This window comes from Chiloscyllium plagiosum, unplaced genomic scaffold (assembly GCF_037043375.1).
Source record: "Chiloscyllium plagiosum isolate Xiang-an unplaced genomic scaffold, Cpla_swu_hap1 HiC_scaffold_3, whole genome shotgun sequence".
NCBI classification, from domain to species: Eukaryota; Metazoa; Chordata; class Chondrichthyes; order Orectolobiformes; family Hemiscylliidae; genus Chiloscyllium; species Chiloscyllium plagiosum.
In genome coordinates this window covers 41999644-42019568 of record NW_028270141.1, presented here as the reverse complement: position 1 = coordinate 42019568, position 19925 = coordinate 41999644, and the positions used below count along the sequence as shown (strand labels likewise).

The window sequence follows — 19925 nt, the reverse complement described above, 5'->3', positions numbered from 1 at the left end:
CAGTTCTGACCATAATATTTGGAGGGCACGGTGGCTCAGCGGTTAGCACTGTTGCTCATAACACCAGGGTCCCAGGTTCGATTCCAGCCTCAGGCAACTATCTGTGTGGAGTTTGCACATTTACCCCATGTCTGCGTGGGTTTCCTTCGGGTGTTCCAGTTTCCTCCCACAATCCAAAGATGTGCAGACCAGGTGAATTGGCCATGCTAAATTGCCCATAGTGTTAGTTGCATTAGTCACAGGGAAATGGGTCTGGGTGGGTTACTCTTTGGAGGGTCGGTGTGGACTGGTTGGGACAAAGGGCCTGTTTCCACACTATGGAATCTAATCTAATCATAATAATTTTGTGCCACCACAACTTTCTCACTAAATTTTACAAATCCCCACCAAATACGCATGTAAGCCAAGATATTTGTGCACACTAGCCTATTCAAAGGAGATGAGTAAGAGATGGTGATTCCCATGAAAATTTTGACACAGCTCAACACCATTAGCTGCCACTGCAAGAAAACCTGAGCATGGGAACTGCTCATTCCCATTTTTGGCAATTCAGGATCATAGAATAATTCTCACATGACTGAAACACAACTCATGAGTATTCATATATATATTTACTATAAACAATTACAATGGCAAAGAGTTAAGGAAAGGAAAGGCTGGTAGGTATAGGGAATGCTGGATGACTAAAGAAATTGAGGGTTTGGTTAAGAAAAAGAAGGAAGCATAAGTAAGGTATAGACAGGATAGAACGAGTGAATTCTTAGAAGAGTCTAAAGGAAGTAGGAGTATACTTAAGAGGGAAATCAAGAGGGCAAAAAAGGGGACATGAGATAGCTTTGGCAAATAGAATTATGGAGAATCCAAAGAGTTTTTACAAGTATATTAAGGACAAAAGGGTAACTAGGGAGAGAATAGGGCCCCTCAAAGATCAGCAAGGCGGCCTTTGTGTGGAGCCGCAGAAAATGGGGAAGATACTAAATGAGTATTTTGCATCAGTATTTATGTGGAAAAGGATATGGAAGATATAGACTGTAGGGAAATAGATGGCGACATCTTACAAAATGTCCATATTACAGAGGAGGAAGTGCTGGATGTCTTGAAACGGGTAAAGGCGGATAAATCCCCAGGACCTGATCAGGTGTACCCTAGAACTCTGTGGGAAGCTAGAGAAGTGATTGCTGGGCCTCTTGCTGAGATATTTGTATCATTGATAGTCACAGGTGAGGTGCCGGAAGACTGGAGGTTGGCTAACGTGGTGCCACAGTTTAAGAAGGGTGGTAAGGACAAGCCAGGGAACTATAGACCAGTGAGCCCAACGTCGGTGGTGGGCAAGTTGTTAGAGGGAATCCTGAGGGACAGGATGTACATGTATTTGGAAAGGAGAAAGTGAGGACTGCAGATGCTGGAGTACCAGAGTTGAAAAATGTGGTGCTGGAAAAACACAGCAGGCCAGGCAGCATCATCCAAGGAGCAGGAGAATCGACGTTTCGGGCATTCTCGAGAATTGGAAGAAGGGCTTATGCCCGAAACATCGATTCTCCTGCTTCTCGGATGCTGCCTGGCCTGCTGTGTTTTTCCAGCACCACATTTTTCAACTCATGTATTTGGAAAGGCAAGGACTGATTAGAGATAGTCAACATGGCTTTGTGCGAGGGAAATCATGTCTCACAAACTTGATTGAGTTTTTTGAGGAAGTAACAAAGAGGATTGATGAGGGCAGAGCAGTAGATGTGATTTATATGGACTTCAGTAAGGCGTTCAATAAGGTTCCCCATGGAAGACTGATTAGCAAGGTTAGATCTCAAGGAATACAGGGAGAACTAGCCATTTGGATACAGAACTTGCTCAAAGGTAGAAGACAGAGGGTGGTGGTGGAGGGTTGTTTTTCCAGACTGGAGGCTTGTGACCAGTGGAGTGCCACAAGGATCAGTGCTGGGTCCTCTACTTGTTGTCATTTACATAAATGATTTGGATCCGAGCATAAGAGGTACAGTTAGTAAGTTTGAAGATGATACCAAAAGTGGAGGTGTAGTGGACAGTGAAGAGGGTTACCTCAGATTACAACAGGATCTTGACCAGATGGGCCAATGGGCTGAGAAGTGGCAGATGGAGTTTAATTCAGATAAATGTGAGGTGCTGCATTTTGGGAAAGCAAATCTATGCAGGACTTATACATTTAATGATTAGATTAGATTAGATTAGATTACAGTGTGGAAATAGGCCCTTCGGCCCAACAAGTCCACACTGACCCGCCGAAGCGCAACCCACCCATACCCCTACATTTAACCCTTACCTAACACTACGGGCAATTTAGCATGGCCAATTCACCTAACCTGCACATCTTTGGACTGTGGGAGGAAACCGGAGCACCCGGAGGAAACCCACGAAGACATGGGGAGAACGTCAGTCAGTCGCCGGAGGCAGGAATTGAACCCGGGTCTCTGGCGCTGTGAGGCAGCAGTGCTAACCACTGTGCCACCGTGCCGCCCATAATGCTAGTGTCCTAGGGAGTGTTGCTGAACAAAGAGACCTTGGAGTGCAGGTTCATAGCTCCTTGAAATTTGAGTCGTAGGTAGATAGGATAGTGAAGGTGGTGTTTAGTACGCTTTCCTTTATTGGTCAGAGTATTGAGTACAGGAGTTGGGAGGTCATGTTGTGACTGTACAGGACATTGGTTAGGCCACTTTTGGAATATTGCGTATAATTCTGGTCTCCTTCCTATCGGAAAGGTGTCGTGAAATTTGAAAGGGTTCAGAAAAGTTGTGTTGTTGCCAGGGTTGGAGAATTTGAGCTATTGGGAGAGGTTGAATAGGCTAGGGCTGTTTTCCCTGGAGCGTCAGAGGCTGAGGGGTGACCTTATAGAGGTTTACAAAATTATGAAGGGCATGGATAAGGTAAATAGGCAAAGTCTTTTCCCTGGGGTTGGGGAGTCCAGAACTAGAGGGCATAGGTTTAGGGTGAGAGGGGAAAGATATAAAAGAGACCTAAGAGGCAACATTTTCACACAGAGGGTGGTACATGTATGGAATGAGCTGCCAGAGGAAGTGGTGGAGGCTGGTACAGTTGCAACATTTAAGAGGCATTTGAATAGGTATATGAAAAGGAAAGGTTTGGAGGGATATGGGCTGGGCGCTGGCAGGTGAGACTAGATTGGGTTGGGATATCTGGTCCGAATGGACGGTTTGGACCGAAGGGTCTGTTTCCATGCTGTACATCTCTATGACTCTATATTTTTGGGTGCTTTCATAGTTAAATACTTCTGCGTTCCACACATGGAGCAAAGACAAAATGTACTTTTCAGTTAGATCAACACTAGAACCTAGGAGAATACTTAATCAAAGTATGGAGATAATTAAAGCTCTATTTACAAAACAAACACACTATCCTTATTTTCATGAAGGGGTGGTAAATACTTGACGGTTAGAGATTTGATTATTCAAATATTACAGATGTGTTATAGAATATATGAATATATGGATAGATAAGGATTAGAAAGATATGGGCCAAGTGAAGAGAAATGGGGTTAGTGTAGATGGACATTTTGTTTGGCATGGACCAGTTTGGGCCAAAGTGCTAGACTCCGTGCTTTAGGACTCTTATAATATTCACTTAGAAGGAACAAGTTATACTTTCAGTTTTTATTAAACTAATTGTTTGTGCCTAAGCCTAGACATTCTACTTCAAGCTAGGAATTGATACACAAATATAGACAGCTATAGCTTAAATACAGAAGTATATTACTGACCTTACAACGCCATTTTCTAGCCCTCCAGCAATAACATTGACAGATACACCTTCAGGTTGATTGGAAAAAGCTACTGAGCAGATTATTTCTCGGCAATGTACATGGCCACTGAGATCTCCATTTACTGTCCATAGCCTCAGGTCACTACCACCACCAACTGGAGGAAAAAGAATGTACAATTGAATTATTTTTTAAGGTAACCCATGTTACAGAGGACAAACTGATGCGTTCACTGATATTAAAAGACTCAAAAGCTAAAGTGGATACTGGGAGAAAACAAAGAATTCAACAAAGGGGTGGTTAATAATTTTTCCTTTGGCTTTATTCTGTATTTTATTTCATATTTATTTAAGGAATCTTCTGTTCCTTTTTAACAGCCAGTTTCAGAGTAATGCTACCTTTGAACTATCCCAATGTGCCACTGTCACATCATCATTATAACATTGCCATTTTTAAAATGGCAATCATTCTTATAGTTTGAGATTTGTCACTAGAGAGAAGGGAAAGATGTCAGAATGGAGAATCACACCTACACAACCTATCGAACCTTCTACAACTGTCTAACATGAGCCAACGATAGCGTGGGAATATAGTTCACATTGCATTCTCTGTCAAAAATAACAAGTATCCACAATCTCACCAGTTTAGAAGAATATGTTTCTGCTTACCGGAATCACAAACTGTTGCACTATCACCTGTTGTCTCACTCGCAGAAACTGCGGTCACTGGACTTTTATGTCCTGTTAGACTTTGAACATAGCACAACCTATAGGATAAAGAAAGCACAGACAGAAGTTCTCAACAGCTGTAAACCACTTTACAATTCACTATCTTCAAAAAAGTTATAAAAGTCGACATTGTTAAGTCTTGCATTAGAGTCACGATGAAGTATCCCTACCTGTTAGCCAACTTAACATGTTATAATACACTCATTGAATAATTTATAAGGATGTAAAAGCACAAATAACTTACAAAACTTTACAAAATGTTGTCACGAATGAAGAATGTTAGCTGTGAGGAAACACTTGATACGCTGGAGTGCTTTGCTTTCAAACAGGAGAGATTGAGGTGAAATTTGAACAAGGTTTGTAAAATTATAAGCAGTCTAGATAGGGAGGGCCTATTTTTAACAGCAGTGACAATAACCAAGATGCAAACACTTAAAGTAATTGGGAGAAGGATTAGAGGAGATTTTGTTTACTCAGAGGGGGTGAAAGTCTAGTACACTCTGTCTGAAAGGGGGTAGAGGTAAGAAGCCCTCAATGGATCTAAAATTATTTGGATAAGTACTGCATCTGAACTGTTGTAAATTACAAACAACAACTGTAAAGTGGGATTAGGCTAAATACATATTTTGTGACTATAATTTCTGGTGATACAGGATTTAGCGATCACTTTGGTCCTGGATCCCAATACATCAACCTTCAGTGAAAGAAGATTAAGCCACTGCTCCGAACCTAAGAAAAGCACAAGTCTTCATACATAGGAATCCCTGAGGAGAAAGTGAGGTCTGCAGATCAGAGCTGAAATGTGTTGCTGGAACAGCGCAGCAGGTCAGGCAGCATCCAGGGAACAGGAGAATCCACGTTTCAGAACCTGAAGAAGGGCTTATGCCCGAAATGTCGATTCTCCTGTTCCCTGGATGCTGCCTGACCTGCTGCGCTGTTCCAGCAACACATTTCAGCTACATAGGAATCCCATCTGCTGTGGTAAAGTCATTTCATAGAATGAAACATGTTACACCAGGAACCTCCTTTTGCCACAAATGCAACAATTCCTCTGCCTTGATGTAGCTGTAACCCAGCAATGTCCCCAGCGAAGATGGAATTTCAACATAGAATCACCCAGCAGAACTCTTCATTCTTTCTTCGCTTCCTATCTTATCTCTTATCATTTGTAAACTAGGAGATGACTATGACAATCTCTCCTCCCAGTGAATCTTTCCTCTTCCCAAACTTCACCCCTCCCTTTCCTCCTCCTCCACCTCCTCTCCCCTTTCCCTCCTGTGCACAAGCACTGATTTGTCATTCACTGAGACAGAAATAGGCCACTGAGACGTCATTGAATCTGCACCCGTTCATGGCTGATAGAATACTTCAATTCCCTTTACCCAAAATATTCCTATAAGCCTTTATGTCATTAATGATGAAACATTTATCAAACTCTACTTTAAATATACTCAAAAACTGAGATTCACAACTTCTGGGCTAGAAAATGTTAAAGATTCACCACGACCAGAGTAAAAGATTTTCTTCATTCTCTCTTTCACTTGTTGTTACAGAAGTTTCTACATCAAATACTTAAACAGGTGGTCGAGCAGTTTAAAGGATGTATTCATACCTGTTCAAATCCCATATAATGCAGGTCCCATCCTTGCTGACACTGATTAGAATACTGTACGGTTTGCAGACACACAGACTGGTTACTTCATCAGTGTGCCCGAATAAGTGGACTTTTGTTTCCACTTCAATTTCTGAAGACTAAAGAATGGAAACAAAATGAGTTATCAGTGCATTATCTCACACTTAAATATATACTTTCCTGCACTTCTGTTAATCACGACACAGCAAACACAATACAGAAAAGAAACACATGGGAGAAATCTTTCACATCATATTACATAGCCTCTAGGCATCTCATAAGGCATTACAGTCAATGACATACTTAAGAAACACAATCACTCTTTTAATATAGGAAATGCACAGACAGTTTCAATAGTTCAAACTGCCTACCAGATAATCACTCTCTCTGTTTTCATTTGAGGGATAAATTAGCCAAAACACCTGGAAAGCTCCCCATTCTTCTTTGAATATTACGATGGGATCTTAAAGACCCAAAAAGGGCTCTTGATTTATTGTCAGACCTGAAAGACAGCATCTCTGACAGTGCAGCATTTCCTCTGTACTGCAGTGATAGTGTCACCTAGAATACATGAAGTTTTGGAGCATGGCTGGAACACACAATTCTCTGATCCAATACCAGCTTGTATTTATGCAGGACCTTTACAGTAATAAATTGTTTCAAACTGCTTTACGTAAGTGTTGTAATAACAAGATACAACAAGCCATAGAAGAGATTTAAGGGCAGATGAACAGAAATTAAGTCTTAAGGACTGAGGTGGAACTGGAGATATGCAGGAAGACATTCCTGAGCTTGGGGACCTGAGCAACTGAAGATGCAGTCACCAATGATGGAGCAATTTAAATTGAGAATGCTCAACAGCCCTGGTTTAGAGAGGTGCAGATATTGTGGGAAGGATGTCAGGCTGGAAACAATTACAGACATTTCTCAATGGCCAACCACTTGCTATTTAAAAGTCATGGATGAGCATTTCAAAATTTCAAAAGGGAGATAGGGTTAGTTAGTGAACACATGGAGAGAAAAGGATTTAGTCTGAGTTAAGGCATGAGTTGCAGAGTTTTTGGATTACTTCAGTTGAGAGACTCCCACCTCGTAGCCAATCTCGGATTTCATTGAAATCAGCAGGTCTGGCAGTAACAAAGGCATGGATAAGAGTTTCAGCAGCAGTTGAACTGAGGCAGATGTAAAGTCAGGTGATGTGTTGGACATGGAAATGATGGTAATAGTGTGGACTTGGTGGGGCGAAGGGGCTGTTTCCATAGTGTAGGGCTTCTATGATATGTAGCAGAGGTGTGCTTGAAAGCTTATCTCATGGTAAAATATGACACCAAATTGTGAACAGTCTGATTCAGCTCCAATCACTTGTCAGGGAAAGGGAACAGAGTTTGTGGTGGGGTCAGAGACAAAGGTTTTGGTCATTCCAATAGTTAATTTAAGGAAATTTCTATTTATTCAGTATTGCATAAGCTGTATGACAATATTAGGGGCAGTAGAGGTCAAGAAAGTAGCATTAAGGCAGATTTGGTATTGTCAGAGTATAATGTGGAACTGATAACATATTTTCAAAAATGTTATCAAGGGGCAGGACATGGATGGAAGCAGATGATGATATGCCAGAGCTAACCTTGCAGGAGCAAGAGGAGAACTACTGTGGGAGGCAAGGAGGCAATTATAGGGTCTTTGATTCAAATTTTTAATTCCTCTCTGGCCATAAGGGACACGTCAGAGGACTTGAAAACAGCTAATATGATTCCACCTTTCAAGAAGGGTAGTAGGGATAAACCAGGAAATTAAGACTAGTGAGTACATATCAGTCATAGGGAAATTACTGGAGAGGCACGGTGGCACAATGGTGAGCACTGCTGCCTCACAGCACCAGGGTGCCAGGTTTGATTCCAGCCTTGGGCGACTGTGTGGAGTTTGCTCATTCTCCCAGTGTCTGCCCGGAGTTTCCTCCGGGTACTCTGGTTTCCTCCCACATTCCAAAGATGTGCAGGTCAGGTGAATTTGCCATGCTAAATTGTCCATAGTTGTTAGATGCATAAGTCAGAGGGGGGTGGGTTACTCTTTGGAGGGTTGGCGTGGATTTGTTGGGCCGAAGGGCCTATTTTCACACTGTAGGGAATCTAATCTAATCTAAAAAAAAAACTATCTCCAATTGCAGAGGCAAGATTTGATTAGGGATAGTCGGCATGGTTTTGTCAAAGGGAGGTCATGCCGAACAAATTTGATTGAATTTTTTGAGAAGGTATATGAGGGTAGTACTGTTGATGTAGTTAATTTGGATTTCAGCAAGGTGTTTGACAAGGCTCCACATGGGAGACTGATAAGGTAAAAAGCACTTTAGGGATCCAAAATTGGCTTAGTAGTTGGAGATAGGCTGGTATTGAAGGCTGTTTGTTTGACTGGAGGCCAGTATCCAGTGACACAGAGATCAATAGATATCTGAGAATGTGTGCGCATGCATGTGCCCATGTGTGTTTGGTGGACCAGGGACTGTAAGTGCATTTGCAGATGATACAAAGACTGGCTGAGTTTTCAATACTAAGGAAGAAGGCCTTAGATTACAAGAAGAGATAAATGTGTCAGTCACATGGGCAGATGGAATTTAACCCTGAAAAGCATTAGTGACGCACTTTGGAAGAAGTGACAAGGGGGTCCTCAACGAATGGCAGGACACTAGGAAGCTCAAAAGGAACAGAGGGATCTTGGGTGCTTGTCCATGGATCCCTGAAGCTAGTGGACAGGTTAACAGGATGAGTAAGGCAGCATATGGAACACTTGCCTTTATCAGTCATGGCATAGATTATAATAGCAGGGAGCCAATGTTGGAGCTGGACAAGACTTGGGCCTAGGCCACAGATGGAGTACTGTGTGCAGTTCTAGTTGACTTTCTGTTGGAAGGATGTGATTGCACTCGAGGGAATGCAGAGGAAATTCACCAGGATGTTGCCTTCGATGGAGCTTTTTAGCTATGAAGGAAGGCTGGATCGGCTTGGATTGTTTACTTCAGAGTAGGGAAGGTGGATGGGAGACCTGATTGATGTGTATAAGACTATGAAGGGCATGGACAGGTGGTTAGGAAGAGCTATTCCCTTCAGTTGAAGGGTCAATAACAAGGGAGCAAAATTCTAAAGAAGGAAGGGTTGGAGGTTTAGAGGGATTTGAGGAAAAGCTTTTCACACAGAGCTTGGTGGGAATCTGGAATGCACTCTCTGGGAGGGCAGTAGGTGCAAGAATCCTCAGAACCTTTAAAAAGTACATGGATGAACACTTGACGTATCATAACATTCAAGGCTATGGGCTGGAAAGTGGGATCAGTTGTAGATAATTTAGTGCAAATTCTACAACAGTGGAGAAGGGCTCATGTGGCACAGTTATAGCCTGCATCTGGGACTGCTGAATGTTATGCTGAATGAGGGTCTATCGGCCAGACAATTAGCGTTTTGAAAAGATAGAAACAGATTTTCAGGGACTGATGCAGAAGGTGGATGAAGTGGGATGCAGGTGGAGTGCTATATAAGAAACTGATTAGGGGTGACTTCACATGTGATTGATACAATGGAAACAACAAGGCTACACGAGATGGAAAAGCACAGCTGGTCAGGCAGCATCCGAGGAGCAGGAGAGTTGACGTGTCAAGCATAAGCTCATCAGGAATGTACATGAGATGGCAAGGCCAATAGGTTGACATGAATTGGGGTTTGAGAGTTCACATGGATTGAGAGATTCATGGAGTACTGGAGGATAATGATTAAGATGGGTTGAAATCACTTTGGATGAGAAAATTAGCATGGCACTCGAGTGTGAAAAAGAACCGATCTTTATATGAGAGGTGAAGGAGTGAAATAAAGCAGAATGTTCAAAGGAGGGCAATGTGCTGGAGGACTAATGGAACAGACCACAGTGAGATTTGGTGATAAGAGCCATGTCACTATTTCAGCAGTCTGGATGAGGAAAAATGGGAAAGACAAAGGGTGTTTTAGCTCGGAAGATGGTGTTATTACCCCTCAGCTAGGTTTTTTTTAAATCAAGTCCATGATGTTGATGTAATCATCCACATGAAACTCATAGATTGCAAGATTTTTGTTCATGAATGAATAACTTTCAAAAGCGAGATGGGGAGAAAAGCAGTGATAGTTGATCCACTGGCAAAGTCCAAAAGGTCTAGAGTAACTGGAATAAGTTGGGAAGGAGATAGGCTGAGTGGGAAAGTTAGGAAGAGAGTAGATTAGGGTAGTTAGATGGTTGCCTGTAAGCAAGTAGGTGGTGAGAGTTTAGATGGGCCCCTCAGAAGTTGCTTATGGAGGCAGACTCATCTAAGAGAGGATCAAGCCTTGTACAGTAACAGTGTAGGAAGGCTAAGGGGTATGGAAGGATTGTTTGGGATTCACAAGACTGAAGAGGGGAGAAATTAAAGAATGTTTTTAACCTCTTCAAAACCTAAGACTTAAGTAAACGTGATGGCAACACAACCATGCCTAATGGTATTCTGATTTTAATAAAATCCCAAAAGAAAGCAAAACTTTTTAGGTCAAATTTTCAAATAGCTGAATAACATTAAGTAGAACAGTAAGAAATCTCTCTAATAATTACAGGCATATAAAGTTAACACACACACATAGTATTTTGTACACATACCATACTGCTGGTAAATCTGTTCGAGTATGCAATAACCACTCCAGACTTACTGCCAGTAAAGAGCTGACAACTGTCAGGCACCCATGCACAACTTGTAACCTGAAAAGGAGCCATCAAACAGACTACTTACAATCAGATTCAACAGGAGACTGTAATCCTAAGATATTTCTCTTAAAATATAACCTGATTATAAACTTTTGTAAAATAAAAGAGATTTACATCTATATGCCCATCTGTCTTTTGTTCAGCATGTTGTGAAATTATTAGATAGATTTACAATGACTGTGAAAAACCATGTAAGTAGAGTGGTTAGTTACTGCAGAGCTAACGTTTGGCATAATCAAGATACAACACAGGATGACAACACAAAGGGCTATTTGGCCTGTAAACCCTGTGTTGGCTACCTGAACATTCTATCCATTGGATCCCATGCTCTACTCTTTATCCATAAGCCCACATTTTTTTTCTAACTATATGTGACTCTCTTTGAAATTATTGATTTGCTTTCATTACCCTTCTGAACAATGCTTTAGAGCAGAAAAATGGTTCTTTATCTTACCAAAGCTTCTTTTTATGAATTATGTTAAACCTGAGTTTTTCTGTTAAGCAACCTTTCTGCCAATGAAAACAGTTTCTTCCTCTTTATTCTATCATGATTAATTTGCAACTTCTACTAGCTCCCTCTTTTAACCTTTTCCGCTCCAAGGAGAATAACCCTTGGTCTAAGTTGTCCACATATTGAACTTGAATATTGCTGAAGAGAGAGACATGTTGCCGAAGGTTTTTGTATTGCACTCATTAAGACAAAAACAGGAGTGCTAAATTTCTGCCACAATTATTTAAAACTACAGGAGAAAAAGAGTACTGATTGGTTGGCAAGTTGACTCTAATTGGCTTTGGTGTTTCCATGTCAAAAGCAATAAAGTTCCTAATTTCCATGTAATTCAAGGCACACATAAAGCTATAACTTAGCCCTCATCTCTGGATAATTCTGGTAAATCCTCTCCAAGATCTGGACATCCTTCCTAAAGTATGTTCCCTGAAAAGTATATGGCTGAGGTCTTAACCAGTGATTTATTAAGGTTTAGAATAATATTCTTAAGTATGTATGATGTTGCAAGGGAACAACCTGATGTTGGGCAAGATGATGATTCTGAAGATAGTGATATGGGTACATGAAGAGAAGTCATTGCTGTAAATACTTTCAGTGGACAGGTAAGAGGTAAGCAATTTGTACTAGTTTAAAAAAAAAGTTCTTCCCTATATAAACTTGGTATATGTTATCATTAAAGGTATCCATTTTCTGTTACACGTGTATTTTTTCCTTATTTTTAACCAAGGTTGATTAAAAAGCAGAAATGAGGAAAGAAGTTTCTGACTGAAAATAAATTTTAAAAACTAAGAAAATAAAGGCTTAATTTATGGAATATACTTCATACCTGGTGTAAGGGAGAGCACTGAATGAAGTTGATGGGGGGCTCACTTTGTTTGCTTTTCAGTCTTAGCATGTTATCATCATAACCCCAACTCAAAATGGCAGACCACTGGATATCTGTACTGTGCATACTCCGAACACCTAAAATTAAGGTGGAAATAAACAAGATATCAGGCCTGAGAAAGCACAACTATCAGGAAAAACCAAAGATAGAGGCCCATTTTCATATAAAAGAGTTTTTTGTAAGTGGGGAGGGGATAACCTGATAAAGGTATTTAATATTATGAAAGGAGTTTGATAGGCTACATACGGAGAGATGTACTTACAATGGCAAGGTGGGGGAAATCAAGATTAGGGATGGATGATCATTTCAAGAGTAGCTAGGAATATAACTGCAGTTTTAAAGTGGAACTCACTACCATATAGAGTAGTTGTTGCAAATAGCCAAATGCATTTAAAGGGATAGTAGATAAACACAAGAGCAAGAAAGGATAAGAACGGCATGGTGATACTGTTGGATGATGAAAAGGTTGGAGGCAGCTTGAGGTGGTGCATAAACCCAAGTCTAGACCACTTAGCGCCTTTGGTTGAATGACGTACTTTTCTGCTGATTATGAATTCCTGAAATAATTATGCAGAGAAGAAATGCTATAAATCCATTCTATACCTTGCTCCTTACTGTATATCATCATAAGGCAAAATTTCTTTGATAGACCACAAATGGCCCTGGTTGGCAATGCTAATAGCGATCCAAACTGTTCCCCATGGGGTTGACAGAAGCAAACTACAGGATCTGGTGCACTGGGAGATCCCACATACTCGCCCCATTTCAGTCCTTGAATCCATGGCAGGGGACTCTGAAACAAGAGGTCACACATTAGAATAAACAATGGATCAATTCCTGCAGATCTCAAAGCATTTTCACCCAAAACAGACTTTCATTTATGGTTAACAATGCTACGATATTAGTAATCACCAAACCTGAAAACTATATTGTTGACAATTAGCTGCTTAAATTTTGTCAGGGTTTTAAACAAAGGAAATTCTTCACCTTGAAGAGCAAAATATCTATGTATCAACTGATATTTGTTTGTTCACATTAAATAAAAGTATATGACCAACCTAAAAGAAACCTAGCAAAAGTGCAATTGAGAAAGCAAAAAAAATTCAGAAAATACTCAGGTTCACCAAAAATTAGAAGACAGGTTGCAATTTTTTTTGTTTAAAACAGATGAGCTGCACTTTCTAGTGAAAGTCAGAGTAGTTACTGATACATACAACATGTAAAACTGACAGGCAGGGAAAGACCAGCTTCTAAATTTGAAAACAGAAGCACCACTTAGAACAGAACAGACAAGACTTTATACCGGGTAGACAACTTCCTTGGCTTGCTCTCTGCTCTCTCTGAAAGCAAACTGCACGAGGAGACCCATAGCTGCTGGCAGCTCCCCCTCCATTGAGAGTCTTGGCCCATGTCTGCTGGGATGAATAGTTGTGAAGAGCTGCCGAGGGGTCTGCCCATAGGTCTTGATCATAGTCTCCAGGGCTCGTCTTTGAACTGGGTCTTCAACAGCCGATACATCCATACCAAAGTATGTCTATTATAAAATATGAATCAATTATAAAATCAATTAACATATTTATTTCTATATTTATTGGTCTTAAAATAAAGATCCGTTCCATGAAGAGCATGCCATTATGATGCAACTAAAGACAATGTACTTTATTATATACTTAACTGCTCCAATTTATTATGTTTTTGATAGATTGTGTATCAGTGCAATCTCATGTACAGCTGGCAGTATGGTCCATCAGGAAGGCCCATCTCCAGCCACCAGCCACCAGTGAGGGTGCAGCATGATCTTAAGATATTGTTTAACACTGAGGTGTATTCAGGGTGTTATGGACCAGACCAGACTCCTTCAAAATATTTTGAGGAGGTAGCTTAGACCCTAACTTCCTCTTATTTTAAAGGCAAATGTAATGTGCTGTGTTCCAGAGACAATTTGATTAGCCAAACTACTTGATGTTAAACAAAACACCATTTATTTAAACATTATAGTTAAAAATACGACAAAACAGAAAATTTAGAATAACAACTCTATCGGAAAAATTAACTGAATAATAGATTCAGTAACTATTACTAATTAACTGTTCCATTGTGTTTCGTCAATGTGAATTGGCTTTAACACAATTGAAGAATTTAGACCATTATTTGTAAAACACAAACTTTCCTTACCTATATTGGCTACAAGCAATTCTGACCCCATTAGTTTAAATGGTGCTGCTATTATGCGATTTTCTTATAACATGAGATTGCACAAGAATGGAATTATTGTATTATATCAGAACTGACTGTAGTAACATCCCATAAACACACCTCTTGGCAAAAAGGCAAATTCAGAAAAATAGATTTGTCTCATAGGTATCCCAGCAGCACAGACAAACTATAGCTGTAACCGCGAGGGGGTTGGTAGAGAAGAGATAGGTTTGACTTCTTCAAAACTCCAGTAGCTTCTGCCCTGTTGGGACTCCAACAGCAACTGCCTAAACCTAGGCCTAAAAAATTTACAAAGAATATTAGAAATCCTGGTTTGAGGGGGATGGACACACCCATCCAGGCTGCTTCTATTGTTTCAACTTTTAAAAAAAAACTTAAGGCCTCCCAAGCTGTTTACTTATAGGTCTTCACTAGCCACCTTCACACCCCCTATCTTAAATCTGGTCTTTCAAAACAAGCAGGACAAAATAACCTCTTAAAGCCACAGCATCATCACAAGGGACAGCAGAGATCTCCAATCATTGTAATAGAAACTGGCCGGAAATGGAAACACCATTGACCCAAAACAATTGTGCCAAATTTTCACAGGCTTGTGGAGGCAGGTTAGGAAAAGATACTATGAGCAAATTTATAGAGCTTCAGATTGCCCACATGAAACATTTCTAACTCTGGACAATCTTGCTATAAGTAGGGCCAAATCAATACCATGTAATGTGTCATTTGGAGGAAAGGTGATGGCATCACTGGGATTTTTCTGATGTCAACCCAGTGCCCAAAGACTAACGTCTTTGCCACTTACCCCAGCACAGACTTGCTCAAACATGACGACCACAGTTGTGGCAACGAGGCAGTCTGTGGAGGGGTTTCTATCTACAGTTATGGCCAGACAGTGTGACGAGACTCATTTTTCTATTATAAAATATTTTGCAAAGCTGCATACAATACCTTTAGCCAGGTGCCTGGTCTTCCCATCTTCCTTGAACGGACATTGCTTCCAGAAGTGGCCTTTTAATTTGCTGATTACAGGAATGGAGTAATGGTGAAAGTCTCACCACGGTCAAATATCGGTAGCTGAGATGTGATTGACACTGGGATTGCAACCCAACTGGGACAATTCAATCCAATAACTTTCACTATCCACAGACTGTACCTGACATGCTGAATATTCACAGCATTTTCTGTTTGAATTTCAGTAAATCTATTTCCCTCTCTCCAACCAAAATTATCCTTAAAAGTCCCAGTTGCAACAGTTTTTCTCAGTAGTAATCACAGATCTATAGATATATTATCTTGATTAATCAATATAATCGTGGATTAACATTTGTCCAATTCACAAGTCATAATTGCCCATTATCAGTACAAATATCACATTAGTTACCAAGAAAACAACAATATGTTCAAGTAATAAATCGAAACAAGATAAATCACACCATCATCTCACACCATATTATTATACAACCATTCAAATCCAGAACGTCTGTTAGCTCTTTGAAAGAGCTACCCAGTTATTCCAATTCCTTGCTCCATAACATGCATGCAACAAATACAACAGTAATATTTGAGTAATTTTAAGTTAAAATTCACCATTCTTCATATTAGTTCACTGCGACGTGAAATATTGAAGATGACTGAGAGGAAGAAGCATTGTTATAGATAAACAGCAGTCATCTGTCTACCCATTTGGAAAATACTGTGCAAAATATTAAATGGGGAAAATTGTACTCAGCTCTTAGCATACAAAATATTTTTCCATAAAAATGTACACCATTCCTAAGTAAAGAACATAATAGTTTACTTCTAACCCAAATAAAACCAAACATCTTCAAATTAAATAGAGCAATATTGTGTTATGGTGCATCGATAATGCAAATCCAGAAAGAGGAGATGCTAATTTCATGCCATTGGCCTCATCATGAGATGCACCTTGGAAAGTTCTTAAATCAAACAAAATTGCTTAAAAGCCTTTGAAGTGCTTCAATCAACCCTTCATATAACATTTTAAAATGTGGTATCTTTTCAATTTCAGTGTTTAATGTGTCATTTTAATGTATTTTGCTGCATAAATTATACTTCAAACTATTTTAAATACAATGAAATAACTAGGGGAATTTGGGACAAATGCTCAGAAAACATTTAGCTCACTTTGTATTTGATAATTCGTTCATAATGATTTGAAAGTTGAAAGGAGTGTCGACTTACTGCAGGATGAAAGACATTGATAGCATGAACAGCAGCTCTGCCCTTTTGTTTGTTTCCAAACACCAAATCAATCCAATTGCAAATTGTTTGGGAAACATGCTCCGATTCCAAGGCTTGGCGATGAATTAGAATGTACAGCCGGGGGTCATTGCGAGCCCAAGGTGGAAGGTTAACATGATTTACTCTTTCTCCATTCTGCCGCATCCCAAAGTCAAAACCTGAAAACAGAGCCTAGATAACTACATATGCCATACTGTGATTCATTGATGAACAGCATAAAGATCTATTGGGAAAACAAAATATTACCACACTAAATAGATTTAATAAATTTATAGGCTGCAAAGTTTACAAGAATTAAGAATAGCATGATTTAATTATCATTGCAACACATTGTCTAGTCATCAACTTAAAGGCTAACTAAATTCCTTTGACATGGCATTTATATCGCATATTAAAATAGTAAAATATTCCAAAGTGACTCTCAGGGGAGTAATCAAACAAATTAATGTACTGAATATACAGAGATGGTAGAACAGGTGACCAAAATTGATCTAAGATAACTGTTTTAAGGAATGGCTTAAAAGGTGGAGAGAAGTGGCGTTTAGGAAAATAATTCCAGAACCTGAGGATGAAGTTGAAGGAATGACTTCCCAAGGTAGAGGGAAGGAAATTGGACATGTGCAAACACCGGAATTGGAAAAGTAGGGATCTGTAAGGCTGTTGGAATTTGCACAGATAGAGGAGTAAATTTGAAAACAAGGATAAGAACTTTGAAATAGAGGTATATTGGACTGGAAGCCAGTGTAAGTCAGAGAGCATGGATGTGGGCCAATGGGATTTATTGCATATCATAGATCATATGACAGTAAATAGCAATGTTACTTGCCATGCACTCAAAACAAAACTTCAGTTACTTTTGCCTATAGCATTGAAAATCACAGAACCATAGAAATTTACAGCTACTAAGTCACCATATCTGAGCTGTAGAGAAATAACAATCCAACCTAATCCCACTTTCCTGCCTCTGGCCTTGTAGGTTATAGCACTTCAGCTGCATATCCACTTATTCAAGGTTTGTGTAAAGATTTGTAGCTCGGATGCCACTTATCAAGGTTGTGGCTATGTTTTGCCAAGCTGGAAAGTTAATTTGCAGACATTTTGTCCCCTGCCAAGGTGACATCTTCAGTGCTTTGGAGCCTCCTGTAAAGCTCTGCTGTTCTGTCTCTTCTGGAATGTATTAGGTTCAGTTTCTGCTGCTTCCGGTTGCCGGTTCTGGTTGTTCATTATATTGGGTCTAGGTCAACGTGCTTTTTGATGGAGCCCATGACTGTGTGTCATGCTCCTAGAAACTCTTGAACATACCCACCACCATACTTTTATTTTCTAAACTATTTCTTAAAAACAGTCATCAGTTGCTCAACAGATCCAGTTGTCTCCCATTCTTGTAGAAGTCCTGAACAAGAATTCTTCCCTTGTTGTACTGCATTCTCTTGCTCACCACATTTCAAAGTACTTTATTGAAGTAGCTCACAGAACAAGACCAGATAAATGCACAGTTTTTAATGAGTAACCTTGCTATAAGTCTACAGTCATGAGTAGAGTACATTCTTTCTTGATTAAATGTTTTATTGAGATCTGTGTCTTAATTAAGTTTTAAAAATATAAGCCATAAGTACTAAGTTAGCCTGGAGCACTTTTTTTTTAAAAGAGCAACATGACGGTACTATTTTCTGAGTCTACAGATTGTGAAGGAGCAAAGATGTCGTTTAGTAGAGTGATGTGGGAGGTGTGGGAGTTTAGGGAGAGTTTCCATATTACTGATGATAATGTCTGCAGGAAGCGTGTTTGGTTGCGAATCATATCATATCGCATGGATCAGTTAGAGCGGCAGTTGGAGGCAATGAGGCATTTACAAGAGCTAGGGAGTGTGACGGATGGCAATTATAGAAAAGACGAAAAGCCGCAGATACAGTCAGGTAAATAGGTTAACTCCAGGAAAGGTAGGAGGGATAGGAAGGTAGTGCAGGAGTCTCCTGTGGCAATCCCCATTTCAAACAAGTATGCTGATTTGGAAAATGTAGGGTGTGATGGATTCTCAGGGGAACGTTGCACAAACAGCCACGTTTATGGCACTGAGAATGGCTCTAATGTAATGAAGGGTACTTCAGGTTCCAAGCAAATGATTGTGATAGGGGACTCTCTAGTTAGAGGCACAGACAGACGTTTCTGCAGCCAGCAGCGAAAAATCAGAATGGTGCATTGCCTCGCTGATGCCAGGATCAAGTATATCTTGGAGAGGGTGCAGAATGTTCTCAAATGGAAATAGTGAGGAAAGAGATCAATCTGAGACTGGTACAGTTGGGAAAAGGAGCAAGTCAAACAGTCAGGGCAGGCAGGATCAAAGCAGAGAACAAAGTAGGACTGATAAATTAAACTGCATTTATTTCAATGCAAGAGGCCTAACAGATGAACTCAGGGCATGGTTAGGAGCATGGGACTGGGATATCATTGCAATTACAGAGATATGACTCAGGGATGGACAGGGCTGGCAGCTTCACGTTCCAGAACACAAATGCTATAAGAAGGATAAAAAGGGGCAGGGGGTGGCAAGAGAGGAGGGGGAGCGTTTTTTTTCATAGGGGATAGCATTACTGCTGTACTTAGGGAGGATATTCCTGGGAATAATCCAGGGAAGACATTTGGGTGGAACTGAGAAATAAGAAAGGGATGATCACTTCATTGGGTTTGCATTGTAGACCCCCTCATGGTCAGCAGGAAATTGAGAAACAAATTTGTAAGGAGATTTCAGTTATCTAAGAATAATAGGGTGGTTATGATAGGGAATGTTAACTTTGCAAACATGGACTGGGACTGCCATAGTATTAAGGGTTTAGGTGGAGAGGAATTTGTTAAATGTGTACAAAAATATTTTCTGATTCAATATGGGGATGTACCTATTAGAGAAGTGCAAAACTTGGGAAATAAGGCAGGGCAGGTGACAGGTGTAGTGGGGGCGCACTTTGGGGCCAGCGACCATAATTCTATCAGTTTTAAAATAGTGATGGAAAAGGATAGACTGGATCTAAAAGTTGAAGTTCTAAATTGGAGGAAGGTTAATTTTGACAGTATTAGGCAGGAACTTTCAAAAGCTGATTGGGGCAGATGTTCGCAGATAAAGGGACAGCTAGAAAATGGGACTGGTGTGTCACAAGGATTGGTGCTGAGTCCACTGCTTTTCATCATTTATACAAATGATTTGGATG

General features: G+C 40.2%; 1 protein-coding gene across 3 annotated transcripts in view; it reads right to left on the bottom strand.

Annotated features, from left to right (window-relative positions):
- lyst (lysosomal trafficking regulator) overlaps positions 1-19925 on the bottom strand; it is a 360509-nt gene that overhangs the window by 9843 nt on the left and 330741 nt on the right. For all 3 annotated transcript variants that reach the window (XM_043680014.2, XM_043680023.2, XM_087978632.1), the window contains 8 exons: positions 16663-16880; positions 13550-13780; positions 12850-13039; positions 12187-12323; positions 10748-10846; positions 6086-6225; positions 4414-4511; positions 3746-3902 (listed from right to left, as the gene is read on the bottom strand). In XM_043680014.2, the coding sequence (XP_043535949.2) occupies positions 3746-3902; positions 4414-4511; positions 6086-6225; positions 10748-10846; positions 12187-12323; positions 12850-13039; positions 13550-13780; positions 16663-16880 (1270 nt within the window). The remainder of the gene's footprint in view (positions 1-3745; positions 3903-4413; positions 4512-6085; positions 6226-10747; positions 10847-12186; positions 12324-12849; positions 13040-13549; positions 13781-16662; positions 16881-19925) is intronic.